The sequence below is a fragment of the Podarcis muralis genome, chromosome 6, assembly GCF_964188315.1.
Source record: "Podarcis muralis chromosome 6, rPodMur119.hap1.1, whole genome shotgun sequence".
Classification (NCBI taxonomy): Eukaryota; Metazoa; Chordata; class Lepidosauria; order Squamata; family Lacertidae; genus Podarcis; species Podarcis muralis.
Window position 1 is genome coordinate 43262362 of NC_135660.1, and position 16708 is coordinate 43279069.

The window sequence follows — 16708 nt, forward strand, 5'->3', positions numbered from 1 at the left end:
AGTCAAAAATTCACACGCCTTATAATTTGGGAGCGGGAGAAACCTGAGCTTTAAAGCCGATCAGATTTTAGCAGCAAAGTGACATCATAAAGTAGTTGGGGGCAAGAGCAAGGCAAAACGGAGGGCTATATAGTCGCTGCATTGCAGTCCAGGAAAAAAAGCAGGAAAAGAGGTTCTATTCACGCCACCATTTTTCTGAGGCCCAAGTGGGGGTTGAGGGGGGATTAACTTTACAAAATCTGGAGAAAGGAACAAAAAATAAACCAGAAACTGTGTGTCTTTCAATGTACAAATTCCAATCAGAGGAGAAATAATCTTTGTATATGGACATGGACATACTGGTTCAAGATGGCTAGTTTTGTCTGCAATTAGTATGACCATTACTAAGTGATGGCACTTTCTGTTTAAAAACAGTGTGATTGATATAACAACATGGTTAAACAGTTTGACAAAATATTCATTTAATGTGGTCTGTTAATTCCTTTTCAGAACTTCTCCATGGCCAGATGTTTCTTTCATTTGGGCAAGGGAGGTCTACAGTCCATTTCCACAGATAAACACATATAGACCTTCCTCTCTGTTTATAACAATATAGATGACTTTCACTTTCTATTTTATTTTCCATCCTTTTTGCTAAATGGTTAGATAATGCACTTAGGTGCCTGAAGAGTGCAGAATTCCTTCTCTAACACTAGGTATATTTGTAATTATTGTTTGAGTTTCTTTTAAAAAAAAAAACCCTTAAAGAATGTATAATTTAAAATGAAGTGAAAGATATCATGTGCTACCTAAATTATGCATAACTCATTTCACGTTCTTATTTGCAACATACTTTGCTACTGTGTGAGATATACTTCAATCTCACCCATTCCCAAAATGTTAATAGCTTCAACGTTACCAGAAATTTTACATCTTGATTCTGAAAGCTTTATTTTAAGCTAAATAATTCCTTGAAGACTCACAAGATGATATCTAGCAGATCACCCAACCCCCAAATGAAGCTTCAATGTGATAACCTTGGCTGAGTCAGCCTCATTCTTTTCAGGCTTCTTCGTGTCTTTTTTCTTATTCTACCATTTCTGAATTTAAAACTCTTGGGAATAGTAAGCTTTGTTGAATAAGCATTTGGTGCACATTTTGCTGTTGTAAATCAATTCATCAGCCCAGATTAAATTTAAGAAATCTATAATCTCAGGAAATCTCCATCTTCCCCCTTGGAATCCAATGCTGAAAAGCACTGAACAGATGCAAGTGCAATTCATTTCTATAGGGATGCGTCAGCTGATCACCTTGAATTGCCATGTGCAGAAACAAATGTGCAGGAAAGAAGTTAAATTAGCCAGCTGCAGCCAAAATGAGAAAATTGTGCAGGACTGAAAAAATAAACAAATTTGGTGTGGCATAAGCACTTGTAGACCACAGCCTACTTCAAATGCAGGAAGTTTCCTGGCCACAGAGAGTATCTGATGAAGTGCAACATGAGCCTTTGTAGATTCCAATCAATGACATCAGATGAGCACAGTAGACAGGAAACTTCCTGCATAGTAAGTAGGCTGCAGCTTACAAAAAGCTGCCACAATAAAGGATAACCTTCTAAATGTCTTGGTTAGGGTATGTCAGGCACGTGAGACCCCCACCTTGCAAAGGAGGTCTGTTTCAGTACATGGATGGGGCATTGCCTTGGGCTCCATGGTGGAAGAATGGCAGTATAAATCTAAGAAAATAAGGTGCCTAGAGTACCTTTTGAAATGGCTGATACTGGGTTCATAATCGTCTGACATTGTTTACTTGCTAACCTTGTAACAAATTATATGTGCAATGTTGTCACTGAACTTATAAAAAAGAAAGGAGTGTGGTTGAGGACAGAGACAGATAGACACACTGGCTGATGGTTCCTTTTTTCATTCCTGTTATTCAGAAGGTACTCAATGTCCACAAGACTAAATATACTTTATTCTAATGTATGAAATATGTGGTTGTAAGCATCTGGTTGGATACTGTTAGAACAGTATGATGGACTTCATGGGCCACTGGCATGATTCAGAAAGCTGTTCTTAAGTGCTGGTGTTGTCAAACACCACTCCATTGTTGTTGCTGTTGCTGTTGTTTGGACATGTCCAAAACTAGAACATTGGAACTCAGTCTTGATGGAAATAAGAGCTATCACTGGATGCAAATGACCAAAGACCCTTCAGGCAGCAGTAGATGGCATCATTCGTGGGGCTGCGCTGTTCAACTCCTTCTTGCTAAGTCGCTGCAGCAAACCAGAATGGAAAAAGGAAGGTGTGCAGCAGCAGCAAGGTCAGTATAGTGCAAACACGCCAGCAGGACTGGCAGGACTGTTGTGTTTGCACCATCATGCACTTGTTGTCATACCCCTCATCCTTTCTGTCCTCATAGGCTGCAACAACTCAACGGGATGGAGGTCAGGTGAGTGCTGCAGTCCCACCATACCTTTAGGTATACGGTTTAGATGCCGCACTGCAAGAAGATGTTGAGATGACAACCCATCTATTAACAGCAGCCTGGATGACCATATGTCAGGAATGGAAGCTCCAGCTCCAATAGAGGCATTGGTAACAAGAATCTGGAATACTCTTTAATTATTGTTTTGAATTTTGAGTCACTCATTTATAAATGCTTAATTACCATGATGAAATTTAAGAATGAAGTGTTTAGAACAACTGCGAATGTAAATTAGATTAATGTATTTAATATGGAATAAGAGAGACTGGAAATTATCCTATACAAAGGAAATTATTATGTAAATTGAAGTAGCTGCAATTTATACTAGAGCTATGATGCCTAACGGATTGAGAATTATTATGTAAAAAAAGAACCAACCCTGGAATTTTATGAAACTTTATTTAGGTATGTTATCAGTAGAATAAAGTCAAGATATCCAAGGCTAACAATGGTTTCCATCTTACCTAGCACCTTGCATTTTCAACTGTATTTCCTATACAGAGCAGCTTACAGGCAGATCAATATTTACTAAGCCATTGTACTATTCAACGTGATCTTAAAAGATATCCTGGTCTTCCATCCCCCAAATTACTCTTGCCAGAGCAACTAATTATACTGTACTCCATTGTACAAAGCAACCACTAGCTGCACTTTTGCCATTAGACCCAATACATGACTGAGTTTCATCTTGGAGGTGTATAGGACTAGCTGGAAACCTAGAGGAAAAGCTGTGACAATGGCAACACATAAACCGGAGCTTGTGTTTCCTCACTGTAGAGAACAGGGTACACATGCAAGCTGCCCTGGAATTACATGCAAATCCAATTATACATTTAAGGTCCCTGTCCCCCTGCTGCTTCAGATCTCCAATCTCTTGCAAAGCCAACTTAAAAAAAGCCCCACACAACAACTTACATTAACATGCTGTATTTTACCCTCGCCACCAGAAATACTAAGGGTGCTATTTGTAATTGTATTCTTTTAAGAGGTTTGTTCTCTGCAGCTGTTTTCTGCTTGCAGTGTATTTTGTGTAATCAGCACATCATCATAAATACATTGGCTGTTCCCCTGAGGGGAGCTGTCAGTGTTTAATTTACAGAACAACCTGGCCAATGTGAATTCTAACGCTACAGCACTAAGGCAAGGAGTTACCACACTCAGGGGAAAAAAACAGGTTTCTATGAATTTTTATATCAAGAGCTGGTCCCAGGACAATTTAGGTTCAGAAATAGATTATTTTAAAAAAGCTTTTTGCACAGTGTATGAAATGGATTCTTTACCACTTACAACTTAACTCTCCCCTACAGGCATTAAGGGGACTTGGACTTTCTGTAGAAAATACACGTTTCGGTAAACGCCAACCGGCAGGAGGCAGTGAGGCTTCCTTAAAAAATAATGTTTTACTGAAATTAATGAATGATACCCATGCCAAATAGTATCCCGCTAAATGATGGAGTAATAAGGTGCTTTAACTTTACAACTCATGTTTTACCTGTGGGTTCCACAAAATTAAGACTGTATTCTTGAAGGGTAGCACTATAAATATACATTTCAGATACCCTCCTTTTAAAAACTGCTTCATGCTATTTATTTGGGATTGGCAAATTAACATTTCAGCTTAGTGACACACAGGTTTTTCAGAGATTTCTCTTCCACAAAACCCTATGCAAACAGAAACCTGGAAACTGTTTTTGTTGATGCACCATTTGAAGGAAGGGGGAGGAGACGTATGCACCTAAACCTAAAGCAAAGTTTGTATGTTGAAAATTAATCCAACAGAAATTTATTTAAAGCAAATTTGGGGAAGAAATCCCATACATTTAAAACTGTGGCTAGTGCCTAAGAATCTACACCCAAGCGAGTGTGTACAGGGCCTAATTCTCACTAAATTGGTAAGCTTATGCCTAGACTGTACCATACAAAAATTGCCTCCACATAGCAAATCAGATGTTAGGAGAAGGATTCTAGCCCGACCTTTTCCCTGACATGCTTGTGTCCAGTGTGAATGGACGGGGGATAGAAGACTGTATAAAGTAGCATGATTCAGTCCTGTGAAGCCCACACTTGCAGTCTGTAGTGGTAAGACGTCTGAAAGAACAAGGCCTAGTAGTAGCTGCAGCCCTAGGCATACTTTATAAGAAAAAAGTACCACTGAACTCAGTTGAATTTACTGTATTTTAAATGTTTAGGGCTGGGTTGAAAAGGAAACCATCGAAAGTCTGAGTCATTCTGATTCTAGATCATCCCACAGAATGAATCACCCATTGAAGTTCTGCTTTGAAGGAATATCTCAGCAAAGCTCAAGTCACAAAAGTTTGGAACTGCAACTTCAGATTTTCATTTACCAACTTAGTGGTAAACACAGAACGGTTGTAGATTTACAATGCTTTATACTTACATTGTCCATAATTATGACGTAAAACTTGTAGAAATGAAGCTTTACCATTGCAAAGCCTCTATTAGATCCATTGAAAGATTATTTTGCAAGAACCATTAATCCAAGAAATAGCATTGTGGGAATTAGCAGAATTTCCCATTTCACACTGCAATTACTCAATTATCTTAAGTAAATCCATAAATATATTTAGCTATTTTTGCATCAAAACCAACAGCTTTGAAGACACAGTCCATTAATAAGACAAGTGTGACTATATTTATAGGCTGAAAGGCTCAGGAAAGTATACTGTGAAGGGGTTCACTGACACCTAGATCTCATCTGCAAGAAGAAAGCTACAGTTTACCCACATTTATCTGTACTTGTTTGGAATGAGGCATGATGTTAGTTCTATATGGAACACTAAATCTGTAACCAACCATGACTTTAAAGGAAGGACAATTAAGCGTTATCAAAACTTTCAATTTGTGGTAAATTTAAATTTTTTAATCAGTTGTTGTTTCATCAAAAATATAAGAAAAAGATACTCCTGCAATTACAAGCAGTGCCTTTAGCAAACAGAATGCTCTGGCACTGGCTTTACTAGCAGGAGAACAGAGTACACCTATTTCTACGTTTAACAGGAGTTTTCCATGTAGCACATGCCAAATCCATTTTCCACTATGAAACATAAAGGAACTGAGAGCATTTAAGGTGATAAATATTTGCAAGAATAGGGTAGTCTACAATCTAAGGAAGTACATACAGTGCAGCTATGTTTTAAAGGCAATGGCTTTTTAAAACAAAAAACTGGTGTAATCAATAAAGCCCACTCTCATTACTGAAACTTGAAGTTCAAAAAAACTTGTGCTGGAATCATTGGAGCATCAATTCTGCTACTCCTTCCTCATGTTAAAAGGACAAGGTGCTCTCTCTTTCTAGCAGTTGCACAGTACCACCAATGACCATTAGGTAGCAGCACAGTACGCATGATCTCTCCACATGCATCTCCCTCCATTCTTTTCCTGCACAGCTTTGCTTTTGCTCATTTCTCTCTCTCTCTCTCTCTCTCTCTCTCTCTCTCTCTCTCTCACACACACACACACACACACACACACACACACTAGCTGGTTCTAATTCAATTAGCACAGTCTGCAACTCCAGAAAAAGAGTAATTCAATTAGTGCATTGTGGGGCTCTGCAATACCTCTAAGCAGATGTTCACCAATCCTCGGGAACTCGGAGCTAGCTTTAAGAGTACCTGTACCCCATCCGGTTGGCACTACATATGTCATTTGTCAGAATAGCTTTCTGACTTCTAACAAGGAAAAGAAGGAAAATCCACTCTTGTGGACACAGAAGGTTTCCTTTTAAACATGATCAAGGTCCCCTACTAGCAAGCCCTTTGAATTCAGCATCTCAGGAAGAGCAATGCATATTATACAAGGCTGGCAATTCATGAAGGGTTGAAACTGGGGTTATTCTATTGGAGAAGCCATCTGTATATTATTGGCTCTTTGTAATTTGTGCCAATGCTTGTGTGGTGTCGAGGATTTCCCTAAGAACAGGGCCCATTTTTACCATTACATTTAATGCAAAATTTGTAATATTAGGGTTGAATAATAATAATAAATAATAATAATAATCTATTATTTGTACCCCGCCCATCTGGCTGGGTTTCCCCAGCCACTCTGGGCGGCTTCCACAGAGACCAAAAATACACTTCAACCAGATCCTACTTAGCACAGACCCAATGACCCAAACTTAGTCAAGTCCATTAACTACTATGGGTCTTCTCTGAGTATGTGTTGAATACCACCCTAGTGTTGAAGTGATAAACATGTGAGAAGTGATCAGGAATGTGCTAGTTGGAGGGTGGGGCAGAGGTAAAAAACTGTGAGCAAAATTTTACTTTTTAGAAAAGACACACCTTACAACGTTGATAATATAGTGCATGGCTGGTCACTTTGATAATCTCCTGATGTTTGGGACTAAAACTCCCATCAGCCCCAGTCAATGGTCAGTGTTTGTGTTTTTCAACATCACACAATCCAGAAACAATTACGTTCCTCTCCTTCTTCCAAACAGCAGCTTATCTATCTTGGAATACACTACCTTGGCAAAACTGAGTACTACAGAAGATTCCCTCACTATGGAATGACATACAGTGGTACCTCGCAAGAGGAATGCCTCGCAAGACAAAAAACTCGCTAGACGAAAGGGTTTTTTGTTTTTTGAGCTGCTTCACAAGACGATTTTCCCTATGGGCTTGCTTCGCAAGATGGAAACGTCTTGCAAGTTTGTTTCCTTTTTCTTAACACCGTTAATACAGTTGCGACTTGACTTCGAGGAGCAACTCATAGAATGCGGTGTGGTAGCCTTTTTTGAGTTTTTTAAAGACTTTGGTGATTTTTGAAGCTTTTCCAAAACTTTCCCGACACCATGCTTCGCAAGACGAAAAAAATCGCAAGACGACAAAACTCGCGGAACGAATTAATTTCGTCTTGCGAGGCACCACTGTATAACATGGAACTCTTGGTTGTGAGCCAGTATACAGAGGGACGTGGGTGGCACTGTGGGTTAAACCACAGAGCCTAGGGCCTGCCGATCAGAAGGTTGGTGGTTCGAATCCCCGTGATGGGGTGAGCTCCCGTTACTCAGTCCCTGCTCCTGTCCACCTAGCAGTTTGAAAGCATGTCAAGTGCAAGTAGATAAATAAGTACTGCTCTGGTGGGAAGGTAAACGGTGCTTCCGTGCACTGCTCTGGTTCGCCCGAAGCAGCTTAGTCATGCTGGCCACATGACCTGGAAGCTGTACGCCGGCTCCCATGGCCAGTAAAGTGAGATGAGCGCTGCAACCTCAGAGTCTTCTGCGACTTGACCTAATGGTCAGGGGTCCCTTTACCTTTTATACAGACAGTAGTCAAGGTCAGGGAAGTAGCAGCAGAGATTAGTAGGTTCTGTACAACTTTTTGCATCTTCAGTTTTTGACACAAACACAGATGCTATAGTAGGTGCACTTTACTCAGCTTTTCTTGCAACATATAACAAGTTATGCCAACAGATACTGCAGGGATTCTTGCACTTGTCCTAGCTTGGCAAGAGTGAGAACTGAACAGAAAGGAAGAAAGGAAGGCAAGAAGGAAGGAAGGAATCTCACCCACCCCACTGGAAGTGCTAGATAATCACTTGCTTGCAGTGTACCTTTCACATGTGTCATGTCTGCCTAGTGAATTTCAGAGAGGGTAAAAGTAAAGGGTATAAACCTCCCCCCCCCCCTTTATTATTCTTTAAATAGCACAGCACACACATCTCAACTATACATTCCCTCGGGCAATGTATTCATTCATTTTGCTCTATAAACTCCTGTACAGCTAATCTTTAGCCACCATGGATGTGTTTAGGTACGAATATCAAACTGATGATTTCGTTTCATTTCTGTCCTTCACAGTTACTACTTTCAGTTCTGTCAGGGAGGGAGAGGGGTTTGTGGGGGGAGGAAGAAAAAAGAGAATCTCCCAGCCTGAAGAGTGTCCCTTTCAAACTAGGACCATTGCTTAAAACTGAGTGTCACAGACTATGGCAGTTCAATATTTCATAGCCAATACAAGGAATGAACACCACCACTGCAACTTTAAATCTTGGTAAATCCCCTATGTCAGCCTCTCCCTCTCATTGAAATGCCAGAGGGAGCAGCAATCAGAGAGGAGATGTTCAACGTGATAGAGGTCAGGACACCAGTGGATCAACGTACCAGAAACACGACCTTGTTTATTTTTTTCTCCAGTATTATTGTTTACAGGGTGCTTTGTTCATGTACCTTGTGGTTCTTAGCTAAAAGATGAAATTACAGCCCAGGATGGAGCGCTCAGGCACACATCCAATTTGTGTTTCCATCTCAGAAAACAAAAAGCTTTGGAGGCCCTCGGGCTGCCATTCAAACTTGGAGAGGCTGACATTTTTAACAGCATGAACCAGAGACTGGCAGAGGGAATGATCGAATGCATTTCTAACTTGTCAATCAAAGATCTCACCTCTGCTGTCTTGTAAACAGTTGGGAGCCACCTAAGTACATTCATAAATGGGGGACAAGCTAGCCACCAGCTAGGGGGCTGAAGCCATGGGCTTTTGCTGCCAGCCCTCAAAATTAAGATTTGGTTTTATAATCTCACTGTAAATATCCTGCAGGTACTTTACTAGAACCAATGGAGCAGAACCAGGCTTGGAAATACTCTATGGATTTCAATCCACTGTGTTTCTCCTAGGTCAATGGATCTTCTGACTATGGAGTCATCTTGCTTCCAATTATGGGCAGAAAGCATTCTGTTTATCACAACAGGTCACTAAAGAATTTCTTCAAAAGATGCTTCACTACTATTGGAGCCTTAGAAATATACACAGCAGAACATGGGGCTTTTTTTACAATCAGGTGGCATTTAATTTTACGGAATAAAATGAACAAACAACCATATGCCTGTTTAGTCTGTGATACACCATGCCAACAGGGATTTGTTGAATATAAATATGCACAAGAGAAAGTACAATAGCCATAATCACAAAGGAATATTCTACAAATTCAGAAGAAAACTGCTACATTTGAAATATAATTTAGTACTGGACCCTTATAATTCTGCTTTGCCCCTTTCATAGTATCCACTATCAGTTGACAGGATGAAACCTCCCTTACCTAAAAAGCCTGTTCAAAGTGCAAGAGCCCTGCTGGATCAGAACAATGGCCCAACTGGCCAAGCATCCTGTTCTCAGAGTGGTCAACAAGATAGAGCAATGATTCTGAAAGCATAGACTGTAATTAACCTTTACAATGAGGAAAGTCTTCAGCATAGCTTCTCAGCATAGCAGAAACTCTGTGGATTTCACTTCCCCTTTGGGGATTTGAAGCAACAGGTGGAGCTCAAGCAAAGTCATCTGACAGCTGTGTTTCTAGCTCTGTTGTTTTTGCTACAGTTTAGAATCTCTCTGACCTTCCAAACTGGACAGTAATTTCTTATTGCCTGCTGCATATAAGCAGATTTCCCCTTTTAACCAGAATATACTGCTATTGCAAATAATGCATATACATCTAGCTTGTCACAGCCATCTCTGGAAATTAAAACACACATATAGTTTTGGCAGGAACAGAACAAGCAACCCAACAGGAAAAATGTGTTATTAGTTTTAGCAGACAAGCAATATACTCAACATGCTACCAAATCCCTTACCTCTGAATTCTAGTTTGGGGAAAGTATAACCTGAATTCTTTCAAATTGTACATATCAAGGAAGAAATGTACTGAGGAAATTTAAATTTGGCCTCCATTTCTGAAAATGAAAAAGGATACACCCTCGTCTTCCTATTCCCTACAGCTTTGCCAGATGTCCGGAATACTGAGAGGGTGCATTCGGAGTCCATCAATGCCAAGTATTGGCTCAACTAGGAGAGCTGCTGCAGAATGATCTAAGATGCGTCAGCACTATTTTCACATCACTCAAGGCAAGAAGCCAGATTTAAAATTAAGTCAAATCACAAGTTCTTGGCCACAAACCTACGGACTCATCCAGCTGACTGTCACGATGATTCATGAGCCTTAGGAGCATGCTGGAGCAGCTATTCCATAAGGTTCCCCCAGGTGCTGGTACTCTGCACTGCTATTTCTACAGAATATTTATTGTTCTGAAGCAACAAACCATGCCTATTTTTCTTGTGAGTCTACATATAGTCACTTAGGTCCTCACAACTGGCTAAGATCAACTTCCAGGATAGCCTCCTTATACAGATCCTTAAATAGTCACCATGGTACTATTTATTTCACGCATACCTCTAATTCAGTGGTTTCAAAGGCGTGAGCTGGGATTATGAAGAGTGGACCAGGATTAAAATCATTTTGTAATATTAATTAAATGCCAAGTCTGGTGTAACTGAAAAAGTTTGAGATAAGTTAAAAATATGGGCTTAGTCAAAACTGGTCCAGTGTTAATGCTGTGTAGAGTGTTATAGAATTCCTAGTAGTGAAAGCCCAATAAACAGGACATAAATGTGATCAGCCTATAAATTCTCTGTTCTTGTCTATGAGAATGACAATAAACCATTTTTTCTTCTTCTGAGTAACAGTCTGCCTGTGAGGGCTCTTTGCATGATCTGGGCGTCCATCTCTCTGTAACCATGAATACTGACCCCCTAAAAGGCATGAATTGGGAGTCTGTAACCCTACTTCAAAGACAACTGCCAAGACTCCTATAAATTCTGAAAGATTTTTAGCACAACAGTTGTATATGTAGGTCCCCATGACTCAGCATGAGGTACACAGGACCTTTTCAGTTGTGACGAGGGTAAAAAAATATCCCCCTGAGAGAAGGCTGCTTAACTCCCATCTCTGCTTTCCTTTCGACCAACAATGAAAACTTTGCAGTTCCACTGCCCCTTTGGCATTTGTATCTGCTGATCTGAAACTGTATTTTAATGATCTGTTTAAAGTATTGCTAGATAGGAAAGCAGGATGTAAATTCTTTGAAAATATAAGTCAGCAAGAAACCTGCTGAAGGATTTTTTTGTTTTGGTGTTATGGATTGGAATTGATGGTTGGAATCAAAGACAATTCTCATGGATTCTTCTTATTTGAAATGGCATAATTGCTCTCATCCTCTGATGCATATGATAATGTCTGAAAGAACAAGCCACACACATTTCCTGAATAGCAGAACAACTTGGCCACCTATAGAACTAGACCAGGTAAATGAAAGCCTAGATCTTTTTTTGAAAGAAAGAAAACTGGTTTTGTGAACTAGGGGGTGGGGACTAGTGAGGAAGCCCCTGAGCCTCAGTTCCAAGAAACAGAAAAAACACCCCCATAAGTACTTAATGTAGGTGGGAAGAAGCAAAAATTAAAAAGACCAAAGTTTGCTGTTCTGCTTCTATTCCCGCCCCCCAGGCCTACTTTCTTCTATAGCATCACCACTTTTTCATGCAGCTAGATGGAAAAAGTACGTGCACATGACAGCAGCAATAGGCCAGAGACTCAACTGGCTTAAATACAAGTTACCAACTGTCAGTGTATTCTTATCCATATTTAATAATCAAATACATACCACCTCCACCACCCACTAAATGTAGAGTAGTAAAATTAAGACATAACCAAGTAATAACCAAATCTTGCATTTTGGGCCAAGCATTCTTACTAGAGCTGAGCAAAAAGTTTCCAATTCTATCTGTATTTGACATTGCTGCGCTAGCGGTCAACTGTGGTTCTATACAAGATGTGGATGGCATTTATTAGTCTGGACAACATAAAGGAAACACAACTATGAAGCAAATACTACCACTATTACTACTACTACTAATGGAAAAGTTAATGAAAGCAAGCAAAAGCACAAGCAGGAGACACACCCAGAGAGAGAGAGAGAGAGAGAGAGTACCTGGAAAGCTGTGAGTGCGCCAGTCCCTGGGTTATAGAGGCATCGCAGCGAGGGCATGCTGTCCGCCAGGTTGGAGCAACCCAGCCACAGAGACCGGGGCATAGAGCACTGCAGAGAAAGGACAACTATGAGATGGGACTGTATGAAACAGGATGGCACAGATTACAGGAACTTCTGGGGCTGACGTTTTCAGAAGAGTTATAGCTGACCGTAAGAGATTGGAGTAGCTTCCACATATCCACACATTACCAACCTGAATATTCCCTTTAGAGAAAAGCAGGAAGGGAGGGTGGGAAGGCATAGGAAACACAACGCACATGTCATGCTTAAGATCACTTCAGCTCAATTACCGTAAGTATCTTGAAGACATGTTATACCATAGGTCACAAGAATGTCCTAATGTAAGGTAGTCAATGCTTTTAGTGGATTTTTAAGCAATTAATTAACTGATTAAAACAAGTTTTACTTTAGCTAATGTAGGCATTTATCATGCCAGTCCCTTAGCCATGGTGTACTACTTGCTCTCAATTGTACAAATTTGTCCTTCTCTTCCCCACCAGGTCTTAATCACAGCTAGTCACCATCATGTCTAAAACTACCGCATTTACTTGAATCTATTGCACACCTTTTTTTGGCCAAATTAACGTTGCAAAAATTAAGGTGTGCATTAGATTCGATGGAGCATTAGACTCGTGTAAATACAGTAGGTTAACTATAGCCAACACTAAGGTTTGCTCCAAACCAGGGTTTAAAACTGACTGAAATCATGAGCAGCACTGAATAAAGTTAAGGTTTGTGAAGACATTACTGGAGACAGGCAGTGGAGGAAGGATGAGATTAATAGTTCGCCTGCAAAGGGTCCTCCAACTCTATGGTTCTACAAATGTAAGGAAGGGCGCATATACCGTGTTTTTCCATGTAAAAGACTAGGTTTCCCCCCTAAAAATAATGTCCAAAATTTGGGGCCATCTTATACACGGATAGATCTCCACCCCCCCCCCTTTTCTTAAATCAGAGTCCCCCAAAATAGGAGCCGTCTTATACATGGGGGGTGTCTTATAGATGGAAAAATACAGTATATTCCATAGCCTGCTCTAGCTTCCTTAACCACAGCCAAGGGATGGGCAGCATTATGTGTGTACTAGCTCAATATGTCAACTTAGTTAATATTTTACATGGTATTTAATGAAGGCAATAGTTCCTGTTAACCAAATGCCACAGGTAATTTACTCTTTGGAAAAGTGCCTCAAAGATATTGCCTGTATAAAGAGATTCACGCAGATGTCATCTGCCCTCAGCACGCTGCATCCTTTTCTAACAATTACAGATATATCCATTCATTACACCAATTAATCAATTAATATTTTTTGCCCTGCTCTAAGCATAAGGGCTCCAGTTCACCTGCTGTCTTTTCCCATGCAGAGTCACTATTCAGCATGGGGTGAATAATTCTGCCATGTAAGCAGAATGAAGGGTGGAAACGTCACACTGCATACAAAGGGAAAGGGGGGAAAGTAGAATGAATTAGTAAGGAGACTGCAAGGAACCTGCAGCAGTCATATGGTTCAGCTGGCCTTGCTTAGATATTTTTTAGCAAGAAGATTTTTCATCTTTCTATGCAAACTAAAAGATGTGCAAGACCACCAGAAGTGGGGAAATTTTCTATTTTTAAAGTGACATCTAGTTTTCAATAAAATGCACTGGTTAAGTGAAAAGTAAAACTTTGGAAATGACACACATTTTTAGCACCGAATGGACTTTAATATGAGAACCCTCTAACATTTATTGGCCAAGCTGGTCATATGCTGACCCATATATGGAAGGATAGGACCATGAGATTTTGCCTATGAATCTTCATCTGAGCTGTATTTTTTTTATTTTTAAAAAGGTATCAAAGGGAGTGGGAAACAAACAGGTCCACAGCTGTCTCTGGTCTATCTCAGCTGTACACATGTCTTCTGCTCTGGAAGCCTTCCTGGATTCAGGTCTTCCTCCCACTCCACCAACCTTGCCAGCCTAATGGTTACAGGTCATTTAAAAGGTGTCAACTGCCATCTGAAAATGCCTTAGAATATGCCAGGAGAACCTGCCAACCTCCAAATATTGTTCGACTCCAACTCCCATCAGCCCCAGTGAGCATGGCCAGTGATCAAGTATGAGGGGAGTTGGAAGCCCAACAGGACCTTGAAAGCCAGATATTCCTCAACCCTACCCTAAAGCAAGTAGACAACACACATTTAAGTCAAGATTCCAAACAAACGTAATTTGTTTGGAAATTGCTGTACCTACATCAGAAATGGGTTCAGAAAAATAAACAAATTCAAGGCCCATGATCTGCAGCACTGTGGAAAACAGAGTTATTAGATAAATCACCATTTTTAGACAAGCAGTTTCAATGTCAGCTCCCTGAAGTTCCTGATGCAAAAGAGAGGTAGAGCAATTTAACCCCCCCAGCAAACTGCTTGCTAGTTTTTGAGGAACATTTGAAGGAAAATTCATTTATAAAGGTTTTTTTATTAGATACAGCATATGGAGCCTAATCTGTGCAACTTGCATGATACCAGACCCTACATTTTCTTTGTCTCAACCAATCAAGTAGGCCAAATTTTAATCATTAATATCAATTAATCTACTTAGGCTGCAATTCTGTGTACATTTACCTGGGAGTAAGTCTCACTTATCAGAGGGAAAAATACATGTTATAAAGCTTGTAACCTTACTTTGCACCTTGTTTAAAAATTAGGTCAAACGGGAAGACTAAGCCTGTCCATCCAAAAAACAGGGTAATTTCTAGCATGCAGTTATCTCAAATAAAATTCTCAATTAAATTTCTTGGTGATGAGGGAAATCTGAACTACCCATCAACTATGTACAGTGGTACCTCTGGTTACGAACTTAATTCGTTCCGGAGGTCCATTCTTAACCTGAGGTACCACTTTAGCTAAAGGGGCCTCCCACTGCTGCCACGCTGCACAATTTTAGCACAATTTTTGTTCTCATCCTGAGGTAAAGTTCTTAACCTGAGATACTACTTCCAGGTTAACAGCGTCTGTAACCTAAAGTGTTTGTAACCCGAGGTACCACTGTATTTCACAATCCACTCCAGGTCACAAGGCCTGTCAGCTATCAATATTTTAAGAGTTCTGTGGCTTAAACTTCAATTTGAGAATTGGCACCGAGTCACCAGTAATATCAATACTCCACAGATTGCAGAAAATGTGAGCAGAAATACTAGAGAGCCTGACGACCCCAAAGATTCAGTCAGAATCATGTGGTTTCTTCCTTTACAAACAAAGTATGGCCTTCCCTCTTTGTCCTCATAGCAAGAATGCTGCTCCACACTGATCATCTCTTGCCTTGATTAGTGAAATCTCCTCCTCCCTGGTCACCTTAATCCACCAATATCCATCTACTGTAAAAATTATTCACATATTTCACCACTCCTTAAATCCTCAAAAACATCCTGCGTGCTTTTTGCACAAGCTTCTTGTTCTTACCTTCAAAACTCTCTGTGGCTTTCCCTTGCATTTCTGTGCTTTTATCCTTCTGTATCCATCTAAACCCTTGACTGTTCAAGTTACAACAACCTTCTTGCTTCCTGAAATAACTCCTTTTCTCCTTCCTGCCCCTAGTACTGGGAACTGCCACCAGAGAACTTACATGAGGATCCCCACCCCCAATTTCTTCCTTCAGATCCCTCCTTTAAACTCATCTCTTCTGTGAAGCTTTTGGGACAATTATTTAGTCTTAATACCCTACTTAACCGACTTGTCACAGTGCTTTTTTCTGAAATTCATTGCCATTTGACCCCCACAGCTTACAATTTTCCTCTGTACACCCACAGGCAAGCCAAAGAGAACACATAATACATTTGATCATGTGGCCTCTGGTCTACAAAAGCATATGCGGTAATAAATCTGTTAGCCTTTAAGGTGCTACAAGATTCTTTGTTGCCAATAGCCTACTGAAACAAATCCAAAGTGTGTGTGTGTAATCGCACATTTCTACCCTGTTCACCTTTCCCTCCATTTCCTTACTCTTCATCTGTTGCCTCCCTTGTGTCAATTGTGAGACTATATGCCCCTTGGGGTAGGGACCTGTCCTCTCATTCTCAATAAAGCAAATGTAAATAGATGACACTCAGTAATAATAAGCCATTGGGAATTCCCAATCCTGTACTCCAGGGGTGGCCAACTCCCGAGAGACTGTGATCTACTCACAGAGCTTTTTTAGGGAGGATGAAAGCTCCTTTTTGGGGGTGCAGGGCAATTTAAATGTTGAACTTTGGGGTGGGAGCCAAACTTGTTGAGCTTCTTTGGGTGGAGCCAGTGATCTACCAGAGATGTCCAGTGATATACCAGTAGATCACTATCTACCTGCTGGATGTGCCTGCTGTACTCCATACCACCAGCATATTTATCCACCCTCTCCAATCTTTTTCATTCTGCAAACACTTTTTT

General features: G+C 40.4%; 1 protein-coding gene across 9 annotated transcripts in view; it reads right to left on the reverse strand.

Moving 5' to 3' along the window:
* BTRC (beta-transducin repeat containing E3 ubiquitin protein ligase) overlaps window positions 1-16708 on the reverse strand; it is a 123392-nt gene that overhangs the window by 79365 nt on the left and 27319 nt on the right. For 4 of the 9 annotated variants that reach the window (XM_028730479.2, XM_028730481.2, XM_028730477.2 and 1 more), the window contains one exon: window positions 12249-12356. The exons of the other annotated variants lie outside the window; for them this stretch is intronic. In XM_028730479.2, the coding sequence (XP_028586312.2) occupies window positions 12249-12356 (108 nt within the window). The remainder of the gene's footprint in view (window positions 1-12248; window positions 12357-16708) is intronic. 9 annotated transcript variants of the gene reach the window in all.